The 19,052-nt window shown below is 43.5% G+C and overlaps 1 protein-coding gene and 1 long non-coding RNA gene across 5 annotated transcripts in view; one reads left to right on the forward strand and one right to left on the reverse strand.

Annotated features, from left to right (window-relative positions):
• Positions 1-6,264, reverse strand: part of LOC116280580 (uncharacterized) — a 60,146-nt gene extending 53,882 nt beyond the window's left edge. The window contains exon 1 of the long non-coding RNA XR_012072784.1: positions 6,127-6,264. This is a non-coding gene — a long non-coding RNA (uncharacterized lncRNA). The remainder of the gene's footprint in view (positions 1-6,126) is intronic.
• The window catches only part of METTL21A (methyltransferase 21A, HSPA lysine), a 28,299-nt gene continuing 15,020 nt past the window's right edge, over positions 5,774-19,052 (forward strand). Inside the window, exons 1-4 of one of the 4 annotated variants that reach the window (XM_031678175.2) lie at positions 5,776-5,923; positions 6,787-6,966; positions 8,509-8,620; positions 13,982-14,615. In XM_031678175.2, coding sequence (XP_031534035.1) covers positions 6,820-6,966; positions 8,509-8,620; positions 13,982-14,379 — 657 coding nt within the window. In that variant the 5' untranslated portion in view covers positions 5,776-5,923; positions 6,787-6,819 and the 3' untranslated portion in view covers positions 14,380-14,615. The other 3 variants (XM_015240061.3, XM_006205228.4, XM_072961382.1) reach the window with 3 other exon arrangements.

The raw sequence follows: 19,052 nt of genomic DNA on the forward strand, positions 1-19,052 counted from the left end.
TTCTCCACGCATAGCACACTGAGGATGGCCCCGCGCGGGATCGACTTTAGATCTCCTTTGTTCAAGGAACCAGCCCAGACTCAAAGTGTCAGGATTGTTTTTCTTCTGCAGGGGACAAAAAAAAAAAAAAAAAAAAAAAAAAAAAAAAAAAAAAAGGCAGCTCAAACTGGCTTAAGCTAATCAGGGAATTTAACGGCTCAAATAACTAAAACTTCCTGGCCAGCTGGATCCAGGTGGTCACACAGCACCACTGGAGGCAGCCTCTCCCTCTAGTGGCACCTGCGCCAGCTCCGTTCTCTGCTGGCTCAGCCCTCTTGGGACTAGCTGACTAACAGGAACTCCGGCTTCTCTCCTGCCCCAACCCTTGGGTTCTCCGAGAGCCTAGCACATGGGTCTCAGAAGTGGTCACATGCCTACTTGTGAACCACCCGTGGCCAGATGGAAGAAAATACTCACTGGCCAGACCTGGGGCATAGGCCTGGTCCTGGAGTCAAGGTCAAGGTCAGTCCCACCTCAAACACAGAATAGTAAGAGCAAATGCTTCATGAAGTTTACTGTTTGTTGGGCGTGGTTTTAAGTGCTTTAGATAAGTTAACTCATTTTAACCTCAGCTTATCTTCTTTGTTTACTGATGTAATCAGTACATTACCCCCATTTTATAGATGGGGAAACTGAGGCATAGGTGAAGGCATTGTAGCCAAGGTCTCACAGCTGGTTGCAGCTAAGTTGCAGAGCTGGAATTAGATCCAGACTTTCAGGCCCCAGAAGCTAACTTCCATTAGCAAAAGGGAACCACTACCAACAAGATGGGAAATGGATGCTGAGCTAATAAAGATAATAACAAGAGATGTCCGAAAGCCACCCTGAATTCTCACTCTGCAGAGAGAATGATTTGCCAGCCTGGGTTGGGTTCTCCCATTGGCCCAGTGCAGGATCATGTTATACCAAGGTGGTGGCATCTGCTGTGACCTCATACATGGACTACTTCCAGAAAACAAAGGGGGACAAAGGAATAAGCACCCTTCTACCACTCTTCTCTGGTGAGGTGTCGTATGATTGGGGAAATGCAATTTTGTCACGAGGATAAACAGGAAAAGGTATCAGCTAAAGTTCCCTGGGTGTACATATTTACATTCTACTCCATCCTAAATTCTGCTCCCCACCATGGGTGAGTGGGTATGAAGCATCCAAAAGACCAAAGGTGCATAGGGAACCATGGAGCTGAAGGGGATGTCCAAGCAGGGTCCCTCGTAGTTGTCTGGGTCCAGGAGAAAACCAGACAATGAAGGCCATTGCTATAAGGAAAAACCACATAGATTTATAAATTATTATACTGTGATTGAACTGCACTTTGGAATTACAGATAATCCAGAAAGTGAATCTACTTTTTTTCACATCTCCCACAAGACTGTCAGTAGGAGAATGATCTTCAAGCATTAGAATCACAGTTGGATAAAAGCAGTCAGTAGTCTCAGGCTGAGGCTAATGCTGATGCTGACAAGGGGAGGGGGCAGGTGTGGAGCAATTAAGGCATCATTATGAGCCAGGTGGAGCTCCAAAAAGGGATCGACTTTACTGAAACTAAACCACATACACTAATAGCTTCTACCTGTTTTGAAATGTCCATCACTTTCACATCTATGTTGTTAGCTTCTGCTGAGAGCTGTAGCAATAACCCCTGATCTCAATGGTTAGCCAAATGACGGTTTCTCACTTACGGTTCACATATTCCACAGGTCGGCTGTGGCTCTGTTCTGCCTGGGGATGGGGTTAGGGAGCACACCCATCTGGGGCCTGCAGGTCTTAGCAAAGGGAAAAGGTACAATGACAGGGCCGTGCAAGGCACCTCCTGCTCTGCTTGGAGGTGGCAAGTGTCATCTCCACCCACATTCCATTGGCCAAAGCAAATTATATGGCCAGGCCTGATCTCAACAGGGTGGGGAGACATCTCTTCTTGGGGAAAGGACATCAAGGACAGGCCTGTAGAAGGTGGACTGGGTATTTAAAATAATATGATCTACCACATATCTAATTTGTTTTTGAGGATGAAAAATCTATTTTCAAGTATTCACAGGGAACCACTGGCTGTATACACACACACACACACACACACACACACACACAAAGATCAGTTGACTATATACTTAGCAACTTCAATCAGTTGACTATATACTTGACAAAGTGGCAAAGGCAAATACAAAGGAGAAAAAGACTGTCTTTTCAACAAATGGTGCTGGAACACTGGAACATCCACATGCAAAAAATAAACCTAGATGTAGATCTTACACCCTTCACAAAAATTAACTTGAAATGGATCACAAGCTTAAATCAAAATGCAAAACTACAAAACTCCTAGAAGATAACATAGAAGAAAACCTAAGCTGGACTTGATTAAAATGAACATTTCTGCTCTGTGAAAGAAACCATCAAGAGAATAAAAAGACAAGCCTCAGACTGCACGAAAACATTTGCAAAAGACACATCTGATAAAGGACTAATATACGAAAGAACTCGTAAAATTTAACAATAAGAAAACAATCTGATTTTTTTAATGGTTCAAACAACAAGTACATGAAAAGGTGCTCAATGTCATTAATTATCATGAAAATGCAGATCAAAGCCACAATGAGATATCACCTTATACCTGTTAGAATGGCTATAATCAACAAGACAAGAGGTAAGTGTTGGCGAGGATGTGGAGAAAAGAAAACTCTCGGGCACTGTTGGTGGGGATGTAAATTGGTACAACCATTGTGGAAAACAGTGTAGAGGTTCCTCAAAAAATTTAACATAGAACAAAATTACCATGTGATCCAGTTCACTTCTGGGTATACATCTGAGGGAAACAAAATCACGGTCCAAAGAGATTACAGCACCTCAATGTTCACAATATTATTATTATAATAATATTGTGAATAATATTATTCACAATAGCCAAGACATGGAAGCAACCTAAATGTCTATCAACGGATGAGTGGATGAAGAAAATGCAGTGTGTACACACACACACACACACACACACACACACACACACCACACTGGAATATTATTTAGCCATAAAAAGAAGGAAATCCTACCATTTAGACAACATGGATGACCTTGGAGGCATTATGCTAAGTGAAATAAGTCAGACAAAGACAAATACTGTATGATCTCACTTACACGTGGAACCTTAAAAAAGAGAACTCATAAAAACAGAGAACAAATTGGTGGTTGCCAGAGACAGAGAGTGGGAGGTGGGGGAAACGGATGTAGGTGGTCAAAATGCACAAACTTTCAGTTATAAGTTCTGGGGATTTAATGTGCAGAATGGTAAGAGTAGTTAACTATACTACATTGTACATTTTTAATTTACTAATCTTAATTTGCTGATCTTAATTTGTGAAATTTGTAGATCTTAGAAGTTCTCATCACAAGGAAAGAAAACTATGAGGTGATGGATGTTAACTAAACTTACTGTGCTAATCATTTTGCAATATTTATACATATCAAGTCATTATGTTATATATCTTAAATACAATGTTATATGTCAATTTTATCTTAATAAAACTGAGTGGGTGAGATGCTCCACATCATATGTCATTAGGGAACTGCAAATTAAAACAACAGTGAGATACTACTACAAGCCCATTAGAATGGTCAAAATCCAAAACACTGACAACACCAAATACTGGTAAAGATGTGGAGTAATAGTAATTCTTACTAATTTCTGGTGGGATTGCAAAGTAGGACAGACACTTTGGAAAACAGTCTGGCAGTTTCTTACAAAACTAAACATATTCTTACCATATGACTCAGCAATGATGCTCCTTGGTATCTCCCCAAAGGAGCTGGAAACTTATGTCCACAAAAAAGCCTGTACAGGAATGTTTATAGCAGTTTTACTCGTAATTGCCAAAACCTGGAAGCAACCAAGATTTCCTTTAATGGGTAAATGTATAAATTGTACTACATCCACACAATGGAATGTTGGTTATTCATCACTAAAAAGAAATGAGCTACTAAACAATGAAAAGACATGGAGGAACCTTAAATGCACACCAAGTGAAGGAAGCCAATCTCAAAAGGCTATAAACTATACGATTCTAACTATATGACATTCTGGAAAAGGTAAAACTATGGAGAATATTAAAAAAAAAATCAGTGGTTGCCAAAGGTTACAGAGGAAGGAGGGATGGATATGTAAAGGACAGAGGATTTTTAGGACGTGCAACTGCTCTGTATGGTACTATGATGGCGAATACCTGCCTTATACATTTGTTCAGATACAAAATGTACAACAGTTAACAAGTGTAAAGTGTACAAGAGTGAACCCTAATGTGTAAACTCTGGTCTCTAGGTGATAACGATGTGTCAGTGTAGGTTTATCAACTGTAAAAAAGGTACCATTATGGTGGGAGATGTTGATAATGGAGAAGGCTGTGCTTGGCACAGAGAGTGTATGGGAAATTTCTGTACGTTCTTGGCAATTTTGCTATGAACTTAAAACTGCTCTCAAAAATAAACTCCATCACATACAAAGTTAATAATAAGTAATTGAGCAAAGCCAAAAAAAAAAAAAAGGTAAAAGATCTTCACTGGTGACCTTCAAAGTTCACTTCAAGTCACCTTTTGCAGCCCCAGGCCCCCAGCCTTCACTTGGAAGGTTAAGGAAATCTGGACAGAGTGGGGCACGCCCCCTGCGGGATAAGAGAGGTGATGAGAGGGGGTGGTTTACGCCTGGCCTGAGCCTCTTACAGGTGGCTGCTGGCAGGAATCACCAGGGCACTCTAAAAAATACCAAAGCTCGGGCCTCATCGCACACCAACTGAGACTCTTCCGGGGGCAGAGTCCAGCTATACGGAACTGAAAAACGCTCCTGTTCATTCTAACGTGCAGGCAGAGCTGAGAATCGCCAAGAGAGATCAGGGGCGGGTGGGTTTCGGGGGCTGGGAGTCAACGTTGGAGAGAAAAAAACCTTCCCCAGAGGATGCGCTCCCCCTCCCCGGCGAGGTCACATTCCTGGGTGTTCACTCCAGCCGCGCGCTTTCCAAGGGCCTGCGGCCAGGTGCCACCCTTTTCGCAGTTTTCGCATCAAGAATGGGTTGTCCCCAGGCAGATGTGCTAACCATCCGCCCCAGGAGGAGGGAGACCCACATCTCCCATAGACCCCGCGCCCCGCCGCATGTAGCAATCCAGGTCCGGGAGCCACGTGCGGGCTCCGCGTTTGCACTCTAGTTGAGAAGGGCTTTGTCACGTTTCCCACTCTAGTGCCACGGAGCGCGCGATTACACCAATTCGGACCTCACTAGGGTGACACGAGGACGAATGGCCGACCATGTATCCTTCGGAAAGAATTTTCTCCTACGTCCACTAAGTGGTCACCCTTAAAACTAAAAACAAGCAAGCGCACAGATTTAAAAAACACATACTAAAAACCGCGCGTGCGAGAACGAGCACAAAGAAAAGTGGACCCGGCGCCAGAGCGCGTCCAGCGCTGGACTGGCGGCTTCCCGCTTCCTGTTCGCCATGGTGGCCATCCTTCCGCGCACCTGCCCGCGGCTCAGCACCTCGCTCTCCCCGCCACCGCGGCTCTCGGCGGCCCAGGAAACTGACTTGGTGGCCTGAATACCTTGGGGACCGAGGGAAGGGAAGGCCCACCCCCGCCCCGGCCCCAACCCCAACCCCAACCCCGCCGCAGCGTCCTGGCCCCGGGCCCCTGCCCCACCCTCGCTGAATCGCGCCGCCGGCGCTCCGGGAGCACTTGTCCGAAGGTCCCGGGTAGGGGGACCGGAAACACGCGGCCCGAACACAGGCCGCCCAGCTCCGCCCGCCTGCCGGCGGGTTTCCCGGCTCTCCAGCCCTTTAAGGCCTGTCATTTCCGCCGCCGACCTCAAGGCGGGGAAAGCGACGCGCGCGCCACGCGGGGGCCGCCTCCGGAGCCGTAAGTGAGGCGAGGCTGCGTCGCGGGCCCCACTGTGTGGCAGTCCCGGCTCCCGGAGCGGCCCGGGCGCGCCCTCGGCTCTCGGCAGGGAGGCTGCGGGCATTCGAGCGGCGGGACGGGCGGCCAGGGGGCCCCTCCCCCAGCTCCCGCTCCTACCCGGCCGGTTCCCGCAGCTCTGGGGCCGGCGGAAGGGACGTGCGTACCTGTCGGCCCTTCCAGTGGGGCGGGCTAGGGGCAGGTTGGGGGGACTCCGGAGAGGCCTCTGAGCTGCCGGTGTCCAAGTCCACCCTGAACCTGGGAGCGACTGGGAATCCGCGAGTGTCTCACTTCCGGTCTCCAGGAGATGGAACGGAGTCGACCTTGTATATCCAACGAGTGTCAAAAAGCAGGAAAATCATACCGTTAAACCCCCAGTTTAAGTTCAGGTTCGGGTCCATAGTGGTCACTCTTGAATGCACTGATGTAGAGGGAGTGAGGGGAGACCAAAACAAAACAACGAAAACTGCCCAGCCAACCGCAGTAGGTTGCTGCTGCAGTCCACGCGGGCCCGGGGCAGTTTAGAAAGCGCTACTTTCTAGGCGGCCCTGAGCCGTCACCCGGCTTCGCTCACTCTTTCTTACCCCTCGGCGAATTCACCTGACATCCTGCAGGAGTCGTACGGTCTGGGTTCTCAATGCCAAAGACTTCCTTTGTACGAATTCAGAGTGAAATCTCACTTCCCAGAAAAAAAGGAGTAGACAAAACCTTCCCCCAGCTCTGTTTCTTCTTTTGAACTTGTAAACGACCTTAAAAACATTTGGAGCTACTTAAGAGAGAATGCATTTTCTGGCTAGAGCGTCACGCAGGAATCTCTTGCCCCACAGCTTTGCAGGAGCAGAGAGCTGGGCGCAGGCGCGATGGCCCTGGTGCCCTATGAGGAGACCGCGGGAGTGGGGCTGCAGAGATTCCACAAGCCTCTTGCCACCTTCTCCTTTGCAAACCGCACGATCCAGATACGGCAGGACTGGAAGCAACTGGGAGTCGCAGCGGTGGTTTGGGACGCGGTGAGTAAGCCCCTGGGGCCTCTGAAAAAAAATCCACAATTGATTATTTTAAGACTGGTCTTTAAAAAAAAACAGCTTTATTGGGATATAATTCATATAGCATATATTTCACCTATTTAAAGTGATGAGTTTTTTTTTAAAGTAAATTCACAGAGTGGTACAACTATCACGACACTCAATTTTAAAACATTTTATCACCCCACCCCACCCCAAAAAACTTATATCCATTAAAATCACTTCCCTGCTCCCTCCCTGCGAAATAGATTGCATTTTAAGGGTGAGTAAAGAAAGCTGAGAGAAATTAAATCACTTGCCAGTAGTTTATGCAGCGGTGAAGAGGGAGGACTGAAAAGAAAGCTGGGGCCCCTAACTGCTTTAGTCACTGAATCAGTTTTTACATTAAGTTTAACATTGCACAAAGAATATTGCAAAGTGACAATGCCCCAAATGAAGATCATGTGTTTTCTTTGTTTTCCGTAGCTGTAATGATCAAAAAGTTGTACTATAATTGCTCCTTTGCTTCTTCCTCTCCCAGTACTGTTTTGTCAGCTGCTTGTAACAGAGACTTGCCCTCAGCATCTGGCATCACACCTGGGATTCCGTGGGAGCTCATTTAATGTTGGATAAATGATTGGCATAGATACAATTTTACAGTCTTAATATTGTATTAGGGATGCTGGAAAAAACATTTAGGAATAAAAATCTTGAGATATCTTAACCGAGTAACATCATTTTTAGGAACCCAGTCTAGGGTAACTACATGAAAAGTTTTCCCAGAATGGGTAATAAAAGGATACATAATAGTGAGGAATCGGTGAGCCTCCTGTATTCTCACCAAGAAGAGGAATTGCTAAGTATACTAGTAGTATGTGGCCATGAAAAGCAAAGTATATTTAAAAATTATGTTAAGAGTATACACTGCTTTTATAGAATTGTATGTAAATGCTAACTCACACACCAAGTCCAAACTTTTGGCTAAAACCTTACCTTTTGATACCGGCCCCGGGGTGAGGGGTGACGACTGTTAGGAACGCGGGAGAGCAGGAGGAAGGAGTGCAGCTCTGGGGTGCTTGGCGCTCCTCTGCTTTTCCCCTCTGGGTGATGTTGTGGTCTTGCTGATTTGAACTTGGTTTAGGAATTGGACATTCCTTTAAGCAAAATCACAGAGACTGTTCATGTCAGCTCTGCCAGAGTCATTTTGTAAACTTTGAGTTTAAAAGTGCTGTGACACACTAAGGAATTTAAACTTCCTAGATTGAGCAGGACCCTGTCTCGGGTGGGCAGTGTCCCTGACCTGACCATGGCTGTCCCCTTAAGGGCTTCTGGTGGGGCCTGGGGCAGCTGTGCTGTGGGACTTAGTGTCTGTGCTCTAGATGACCTCCCAGCAGCAGCTGAGTTCCTGTGGTGTTGTTAAACTGGGAATTGAAACTTGCAGTGGGCAAGGGGTGTGTGCTGTCTTCCTGCCAGTACAGAGCCTGCTTGAAACCCTTCAGCCCCTAAAGCACATGTTGACTTTAATTGAAATGCTGTGTTTTGACTCAGGCTGTCGTTCTTTCCACGTATCTGGAGATGGGAGCTGTGGAGCTCAGGGGCTGCTCTGCCGTGGAGCTGGGTGCTGGCACAGGGCTGGTGGGCATAGTGGCTGCCCTGCTGGGTGAGTGTGACACGCTGGCTCATGCCTTTGTGAGGGGGACTCATAGAGGGGCGCCTTTTCTTGACGCAAAACCACTGTTAGTTTTCCTCTTACTGGATTACTTTTCTTTGCCTTGTACTTACTATGAATCACATGCCAACTGCTGTGTTCTTACCTCCAGGAAGGCTAATTCCTTGTCTCTCTCCCATCCTGTTATTTATACTTCTCATAGGAGATTGCTTTGCCCCATGCAATTCTGTGATGCCAATAATATGATCTGAAGGTGACTTTGAGTTCAGAGAGAATTACCTTGTGTGTGTACATGTTTTTTTACAGTATAGGTGCTTTCCCATATACTCTCTGATTTAACCCCAGGAGGCGGGTAGAGCAGATAATCTCTTACCTTCATTGCTGAGAAAACTTTGCTGGTCTTTTTCTTTTAGGGAGGGCTGGCCCCCTGGAGTTTGTACTGACATCTTGTATTAAACAGTATGCAGTTCTGAATTCATGTCAAGTTTTGAAAAAAAAAATTTTTTTTTTTTGGCATACAGACATTAAGCTATGCCTAGAGCATTTTTAAGCTTTATTTTTATTTTATTATTCACTGTTGACTCCCTCCTACAACTTTTGGCTCATATACTTCAAGTTACCTGATGACTGGATGGACCAGCCTTTAAGCTACAATATGTAATATTCACCACTTCAATATTGTCACCTGGGGCTCTTGTTAAAATGCAGTTTCTGCTTCCATGGGTCTGGAGTGGGCCCTGAGAGCCTGCATTTCTAACAAGTTCCCAGGTGACGATGATGCAGTATATGTGGAACACATTTGGGTGGTAAAGATCTAGAATTCCATCACATGTGGACTGGTGCTTGAGAGCCCACTGGAGCCCTGCTTCTGTCCTTTCCTTTTTTTGCGTAACATTTCTTTTTCAATATTCCTTTCTCTGATTAGATTTTGCCTTCCAAAGTTCGCTGGGGAGCATGGGCAGGGGCTGTGGGCAGGATGTACATATAAACTGATTTAGGTCCATCTATGGGATCCCATGGCACTTTCAGTCACTGGGGAGGCCCTTAACCATACACCACCTTGTGTTCTCCTCAAGTTAACCTTGTATCACCCCTGTGTATGTTAGGTATATTTTTGATTTTCTGCAGTCCCATCTGACCTTTCTGCCTGTCTTATCAAACCCGCTTTTCCCAATAGCTGTCAGAGTGGCCCAGCTAAGATGCCAAAGTGATGAGGTGACCCCTGCTGAAACATCCCTGTGCCTTCCTGCTGCCCGCAGGCCACAGCCCAGGCTTCTTAGGAAGGCTCTGTCATCTCATTTGGCCTGAGTCTTCAGCCTCACTCTTTTTCAGTGCAGTTGCGCAGTTTGAAATTCCAGTGCCACACACACTGCTTCTGGCCTGTCGCTTCTGCCTTGAACGCCTTCTCTTCACCTTTTTTCCTTTGGTTAACACCACATCTTTCAAGAATAAGTTCACATTTCCCTTCTTTCCAAAATCTTTCTTCGACTTTTGCCCCTCTCGTAGAGTTTCTCCTTTGTGGCCACATTGGCTGGCACACCCATGTTCCTATGTTTACTCCCTACATTGCTTGATAATTATTTTCACATGTCTCTCTCTCATGGGACTCTCAGTTCCTAGAGAGCACAGACTTTCTTCCTCATCTCTATCTCCAGTACATAGTATGTGCTCCAGTGTTCGAGTACATTAAGGTGTTGCTTACAAAACTACAAACTAAAAGGGATGACAATTGTTTACATGTTCTTTTTCCTTTACCAAGTGAGTGACAGGAGGCTATGTTGTCTTATTGGGTCAGTTTCCATGAGTTTTTCATGAACTAAACATTATCTCATCTTTCCCCATCACCCAGCGTAAATCTCACAAGCAGTCCTTGTATCACCATCTCCTTATACAGTCCACAGCCTGGACTTCCTCGCTTCATCTTCTTCATCCTCTTCATCCATGTTACAAACAGGGTTAAGTGCAGCTCTCCACTTGTTCCAGGCCTGCACTGGGCAGCTGAATGTGGTGCGAGGAAACAGACCACTGCCAGGTGTCATTTGAAATCCTAATCAGGACCCTCGGGGGGCTCTGCGTGCTGCAGGGGAGGTCCCCTCTGCAACCTCTCCTCCACTAACCTCTAGTCCTCCTTCCTCCACTTTCACTCTCAGCTGACGATGTTTCTTCTTCTCTCACTGAGAAGATCGAAGCAATCAGGAGAGAACTTCTGTGACCTCCCAGCACCGCCTCTGTCCAGTGGGCATCAAGCCTCACAGTCAGCCTTTGCTTCTGATGCCTTATGTCGAGGGACAGGAACTGTCTGTCCTGCCCTGGGCCAGCCCCTTCTCACCTATTCTGGGACGTGGCTTCAGTGGTCCTCTTTCCTGCACCATCGCTTTTCCCTCTTTCTACCTGATCATTCCCTTCAATGCACAGACTTGCTATTCTTTATTCCATCCAAAAAGTAAAAATTAGAGCCTCTTAATTGCCTGATTCTAGTTCTGTGGCAGGAAATATATAAGTTGATCCTGAAATGTCTTGTCATATCTGATCTCAAGGACGCTATCAAGGATGACTGGGCTTCTGTCACAAGTCCACTGGCAAAGGATAGGACAGTTGAGTGTCAATAGTGATGACAGCAATGGGTTTAAATACATCAAATATGTTTAATCCATGAGTTTATGATACAACAACAAAATAAACCCAATTAGTCATCTTTGGAGGATGCTTAGAAACCAACTTTTTGACATTTGGTTTATAAAAGGGGAGAAAGGGGCAAAATTTATCCTGCCTTTCCTATTCAAACAATTCCTATACAAGATGAATAACCAAATAGTAATTGAAAGAAGCTTTCTCAACAAATAAATGCAAAAGGAATCTAATAAATTAAGGCTCTGGGCATTGAAGATACGTGATTGCTCACGTAGCAAAAACAGAGCCTACCAGATGTTACATCCTCTTGATGGAAAATACCACCACTGCCTCTGAAAGACTCTTGTTCAAAAAATCAGACTCAAGTCAAACAAATTTACAGGAGTTACAGGGGACAGAGGAACATGTTAAACTATGTAAATGGCATAATCAGCAAAATCTAGATTGTAGGAAACTGTAGGACAGAGGATCTGTTTCTTCCCTAAATTGCAGGAGAGAAAAAAAATAAAGGAAACTGATAGATTAAAAGAAACTTAAGATACCGTTTACCTAAATAAACAAATGACCCCCCCAAAAAAAAACATAGGCAAGATGATAGTATTCTGTGAGTGGATACTTGGGTGATAAAAATTGAGTAACTAGTAAGGGAGTGAGCCCCACGAGAGTCGGAGGAGAGGTTACCCGAGGGTGGGTTGTGTTTCGGCCGCGGCCTGGCCTGTGCCGGGAGTCCGGAGGGGTTTCAGCAAGGTGCGAGCCAGCAGCTCCTCCACCTGCACCACCGTGCTGGCCTCCTCGCAGGTCTCTTTGCTTCTGGCCCTGCCCCACTGCTGGGAATTCTGTGAAAACCTATGTCAGGTCATTGGCATTTCTGCTTAGCAGTCTCCAGTGGCTTCCCATCTCAGAAAAAGCCAAAGCCTTTTTGAAACATGACCTGTGAGGCCCTAGGTGATCCGCCTTCTCCTCTTACTTCTCTGCCTTCTGTCTCCTGCGACTTCATTTCTCTTCACTCACTCCAGCCACTCTTGCCGCCTCCTCACCCGCACCCGGAGGCCTTGGCTCTCTCTCTTCTCCCTGACAGGAATATGATTCCCCCCGACAGGCATTCGGTTATTCCCTCGCCTGGCACCTCCTCAGTGAGAGGCCTCCCCTTTCTACCCGCCTCTCATACTTCCTGACATTTCATGTCTCTCATTCCTGCTTTATTTTTTTCCTTAGTGTATATCTCTAGCTAACCTGCAGGACATCCTACTTTTCAAAACACCTCTAACTGCTTATCCCCTTACGTGAAGGTAAGCTCTATGAGGGTAGGGGTTTTTATCTCAAGGCTCAGGGTAGCCACTTGGATATTTGTGGAGTTGATGGATGTTACAGGGGATGGTCAACTGACATTAAGATCCTGCTGAAACTCCTGGAACACCTGGCAGGTTAGAAGTAGCCTCAAAAATCCCTGAGACAGGCATTAGAGGATCTACATCTAAGAGCTGTTAAAATGAACACCAAGGTGATGTGCAAAAGACTAGATCACTTCTGTACTGCCAGCAGAGAGCTGTGTAGACTGTCAAGAAATCCGTAGTTAAAGGTCTAAGTCAACCCAGGAAAAGGCTGTCTGTGATTTCTGTTCTCAGGAGAGATGCAAAGTACCACTGAATTCTCATCAGGCAGCACTCTGTCCAGCAAGGAGTGGTCAAAGTGGTAGGTGTGTGCTTGTAAAATCTAACAGCTTGCCCATTTTCACAGTATCGCACTCAGGACTGTAAACGTCAAATTGAATTACCTACTGTCCTGATGTGACACGTCAAGACAAGAAACATTCAATATAAGCTGCCACTGAAATGGTGCTTCCAGCAGCTGGTCTGGGATCCTGTGGGGGATTCCCAATGAAGGATACAGACTGAAGGATGCAAATGAGAAGTCACTGTATGAAAGCATGAAGCATAGTTTTACATTTCAGAATTTACGGAGCCTAAACCAAACAGAATCACATGTTTTACAGAGTTATTACAATACAGATAAGGTGTTTCAATACAGATGTGGTTCACCGTAGGGGTAACTACCATTTCAGTCTTCTCTCAGCCATATTGGTTCCTAAAGTTGGGTCTTTTAGTACACGGTAAACAACCCACAAGAAACAGATTAATAAAATATTGCCTCATTTTATACATGACATGTAGAAACTTAGCACTTAGAGAACATGATCTCACATTTTGACCTACAGGTTTTTAATACAACGTAGTCATTTCTAAGTTTACCATTTTTCAGTAATCACCTATGTATTACATACATGTGTATATGTATTACATGAATACTTGTAACAGCATAAGGAGAGGTAGACTGGGATTTCTTAGTAGCCAATTCATCTTTTCCTTGATTTTTTTTTTTAAAGCTTTAACCCCAGAAAGGAGCCTTTCCCTGTTTTTAGTATCTTATCATCTTCATAATCATTTGCGCCCAGATTTTTCATCCTTGGATTCCATTTTACTCTGAGGCCTACTGACTTGAAGACAGTGATCTAATATTGAATGAAGTATAACAGTAGACACCACCTCTCGACAGTGCGAAGGAGGTCCTGGCCATTGCTCTGATGTAGTGCAACTATCCACGAAGGGCATGATCTTCTGCATCTCAGGCAGAATATTTTGAGGTACTTACCCTGCTGTTAACTTCATCCCTCTACCTATTAGTTGTACTGATGTGCACATTACTTTCTGTCCCACATTCTAGGTGCTCACGTGACTATCACGGATCGGAAAGTAGCATTAGAGTTTCTTAAGTCAAATGTTCAAGCCAACTTACCTCCCCATATCCAACCCAGAGCTGTTGTTAAGGAGCTGACTTGGGGACAGAATTTGGGGAGTTTTTCACCTGGAGGATTTGACCTGATACTTGGAGCTGATATCATATATTTAGAAGAAACATTCGCAGATCTTCTTCAAACATTGGAACATCTCTGTAGCAAGCACTCTGTGATTCTCTTAGCTTGCCGAATTCGCTATGAACGGGATCACAACTTCTTAGCGATGCTGGAGAGGCAGTTTACTGTCAGTAAGGTTCACTATGATCCTGAAAAAGATGTACATATTTACAAAGCACAGAAGAGAAACGTGAGGGAGGACTTGTAGTTGGCTATAATTTATAACAATGTTGTCATCGAGTGTGTCAATTAAGGTCTTAGACTGGGAATATAACCACATTTAATGAAGTGGCTTACTGTGCAAAGAGACTAACCAAGGGTTCTCAAAAGACAGAGCACACGAACGGTTTTAAAACAAAGCAGCACTTTGTCCCATCACTGTGACTTTTTAGTCATATTGTTACTCACTCTGAAATTCATGTAACATTAAAGGAAAGTGCGAGATTTTGGTTTATGTTGTTTCTGTATCCCATGCTGTTCCCTCTTGATAAACAGTTTTCACTGAGGTTATCTCTGATGAAGGGTTGGTATAAAGTCATCTTCAAAGCACTGAGCTTATTTCGGTGAGGCTAGATCATGCAAATCATTTAAAACACATTGTTAAGACATATGTTTGGCCCAGTTTTCCAATTTTCTGAGTGTAAAACAAGAGGTTTGATGTACATGCCCTGAGCTGTTAATGCCCTTGAAATCTTTTGTCAGCCCCATTTAGATCTTAAATACTTTTGCTTGTTTGAGATTAGGATGTGAGTTTTCTGAGGTCTCATATGCTTCTTGGCTTAATTTCAGATTTAGGTATATAAACAAAGGAGTAAGTAAAAATAAAATTTTACTTTTTGATAGCACCTAACATCTTGGACCTCCATGTGCTGGAAATGTTATCATCTTCAAATCAAAAGCTGTAGTTTCTCCCTTCAGCCTTACCCTTTCTCAAACGTTGTTTTTGTCTTTCTTTCCTAGGCTTTCCCTGCCTTTTTATAATGCATAGGATGACAAGGAAAAAAAGTATTAAATCTCATCCCTTCATGGGAGGTTAGCTCCCCAAGTAGAAGCTCCTTCCATATTGTACGTGTAATTGCTCATTCAATGTCCGTGTTCCCCAGAAGACTGTAGGCTTCTCAAGGGCCAGGAATGCTTCTGCCTCTTTCATTGTTGCCCCCAGTATCTAGCATATTATAACCAAATGTTTGTTGAATGAAAAATATACATTCCGTTTAGAGGGAACTGATCTTTGGTTTAATTTGATTGCCACATTCTTTTACGATTCTCTTTGATAAGGCTTTATGAAATCACACATAACCCATCCCTCCCTCCTTTTTTTTTTTTTACCATGTAAAAGCTCAAACCGCAGCTTAAACAGATTTAGACCACGAGAATATTATAATCTCAGTATGGTATTTGGCACTAGAGATAGATTTCCTTTGTAGAACAATAGAAACAAGACCTCCTCCTCCCTCTTAACCTTTCATGAGTGATGTGAAAACAGCCAATACTTTGTTTTCTACATATATTTTAAACAGAGGTTTTGCTTTAATAAAGGCGAATTAAAGGTTCTGAGAATTCTGTGATGTACCACTTGAACACAATTCTGATAAATACTCATGAGATAGAAAAATCCACAGCTCACCAAATCCATATAGTGCCAGTACTGCACTATGGACATGGAAGGTCTTTTAAAACAAGTAAAATAAAAGCCTTGCAGTATCAACAGCACCACAATGAAAGGCCAACCCCATCTAGGTATGTTATTAGAAATAAATATATTAATTGGAGTTCAGCTGCTTTACTTTAATATCCCTAACTGTGGAGAGAGGTGTTAAAATGTCTCTGAGTATGGATGGGCTAGGGTGGGGTGCAGTGGAGAGCCTGGATGCTCTACCAAGTGAAGTCAGCAATGATTGGGTTGTTTTACATTTTCATAAGACGTTAAGAATCAAAAAAGTTGAAGGTAATTTTCCCCCCCTTGTCCTACAAATAGAAGAAAAAGTGAGAAAAACTCAGCAGAAATAGTTTGGTTATCAAAGTGAACATCAAGTAATTTTTTTTTTTTTTTGACTTTGGGTTTGCTGTCAGAGATCAGGTTCCCTGGGGAAATAGAGATGAAGGTTAAGGTGCAGAAAGTTTACATAGGAATGCTTTCAAGAGCAAATACCTCCGAGGGAGTAAAAGTAGCAGGACAGATAAAGAGGAAGAAATTGGGTTGGGATGCTGTCAGGAAAGTCCTCAGTGTAATTCAGAGCTTGGATGGCCCAGAGTTGGGCCATATTGAGGCAAGGGGGTGGGACTTATATCCTTGTGTAGATTAGTCATTGGATCCCAGAAGCATTACCTTGGATGAAGAGAATACCTGAGAAACACAGCTGAGAGCCATCAGCCACTAACAGAGGCTGGGGAATGAGTGCTTCAGGGGCATGTGTGGGGCGAGGGGGTGAGAGTATATCTGGATATTATGCCACACAGTCCACTATAAATGTCAACAAAGTTGCAACGTTTTTCACTTATGGTAAAGAGATTAATTTATCCCATAAATGTGCATTTTAAATGTGCTTGCTTTGTCTTCGAGCTGAGGTTAGAAACATAGTCTCATCTAAACCTTTGAACTGTTACACAGTTAACTTAGCCATTGGTGTCAGTGACTTTGCTGCCAGTTAGAATCCAATACTGCTGCCAAGATGCTAAGTTAAAATACACATATGACATCAGGTTCTTAGAGCCACCGCCACAAAGTACGCGGTTCTTTTTGAAGTAGATTACCTCTTAAGGTTATCTTGCTTTAGTTCCTAATAGTACTACTTGAAGCCGTGGTACCATCTTCAGACAGATTCTAGCGGAACATTTATTCCTTCATACTAAAGGATCAGAATTCTAATCGATCAAAATACTTTATCTAAATGAACTGAACACTAGATTGAAAACTGAGGCCAGAATAACAATATTGTCTTAAATGTTTTATCTTACCAAATACAGTGTTTGCTCCTATAAAACAAGGACTTGTACCTCATATTTTATATTTCAAGTGTTAACACAGTGTCTTCTTCATAAAGGGAGTTCAACAAGCATATACTCATGAAAAACAGATTCCTATAGAGACCAGTTAGCTCATTACATAGCCTCTTCTCAGGGGTATCAAAACAGAAAGCATACTCCCAGTAACAAAACTGTCATGCACTTATGTGAAAGATTCACCTCCAACATCATTTCCATTTCATCTCCCATTTAACTAGAGATTTTAGTTTATGGTGGTTTTAAAATAGAGGATACATGAGATAGAATTTTCTGTCAATTTTTAAATCAAGAAACAAAAATAATTTAAAGTACTTTTAAAAATCACTTTTTAATGTACCAATACTGGTAAGAGGGTCTAGATATAGGGCCTGATGTAATAGTTGGTGAAACAGGTTTATTTTAGTGTCAGAGAAAGTCGTAATTCTGCTCCGTAGAACCCCTACCAAGACAGAAGCAGCATGCTCAAGAGCTCTTCAGCAAGAACGAGGCGATCAGCTTCGGCGAGTACAGGGCCCTGCTGGGGGAGGCTGGACAGGTGGGTTCTCTTAGCACTGACGTGAGCTGCGGGAAAGCAGGGCAGTCCTCAGTTCTTTTATTTTTTTGTCACTTTAAAAACTGAGAATTTGTTAGCTCAAGTTTCCTTCTGCTTTAAAATCATGTTATGCTTTTCTTTCTACAACCAGAGAAAGGTTAAAATTTAGCACTAGGGAAGATGGCATACTGAAAAATTGTTTCCTAGCTGAGAACAGCTGTTTTTCAGGGAGATTCGAAGAGGGAGACAGTATAACAGGTGGAAAAGGGGACGGCTTCCTTCATAACCTTGTGTTAAGACTGGTTCTGCTGCTTCTGATGTTTTCCTTAAAAAATCATATACATAGATAGACTATGAAGTTTGACATAAAAAATGCCAACATGATATTTTTATTAGCAGATTCTTAATAATGCTTAGTAAACAACTTTCAAATATGAAGAAACCCAGACTTAATGAATAACCTATGTCTGTACAATGGGATACTTCATACGTGTCAGACTGAGGTAAATGTACACATAGTGAAATGTAACTTTTGCCAATACACATTCAGTGAAAAAAGCACCATTTATGTAAAAAAGGGAGTAGAGAATATACATTGCATTTGCGCACATATGCAGACTGACAGTAAAAGGACACATAAACTGCTTTTTTTACGGCCTGCCCATTTTGTAGTTTTTTCCCAAATGTACCAAGTTAAAAAAATAAGAATGAGGATATTATCATGAAAGTGACAAGAAAATGTACAGAATGGGAGAAAATATTTGTAAATTACATTATCTAGTAAGGGTCTAGTATCCAGAATATATGAGGAACTCAAAAAACAAACAAAACCATTAACAATGAGCAATGAACTTGGACATTTCTCTCAAAGAAGATATACAAATGGCCAAGGAACACATGAAAAGATGCTCAGTATGACTCAAACACTGGCACATGAATGTCCACAGCACTATTTACAGTAGCCCCAAAGTGGGAACAACCCAAATGCCTATGAACAGATGAGCAGGTAACAAACTGGCATATACATACATTGGAATATTATCTAGCCATAAAAAGGAATGGAGTACTGATAAATGCTAGTGTGGCGGAACCTCAAAAACATTGTTAACTGAAAGGAACCAGACACAAAATGTCACACATTGTACAATTATGTGACATATCCAGAATGGGTAAATCTACAGAAAGAGAAAGCAGATTGATGGCTGCCAGGTGCTGGAGAGAGGGGAGAATTGAGAGCAAGTCTTTTGGGTATCAGGTTTTATTTTGGAGTAACAAAAATGTTTTGGAACTAGATATGAGTGGTGGTCATACAACATTATGAATGCACTAAGTGCCGCTGAAGT

Source organism: Vicugna pacos, chromosome 5 (assembly GCF_048564905.1).
Source record: "Vicugna pacos chromosome 5, VicPac4, whole genome shotgun sequence".
Classification (NCBI taxonomy): domain Eukaryota; kingdom Metazoa; phylum Chordata; class Mammalia; order Artiodactyla; family Camelidae; genus Vicugna; species Vicugna pacos.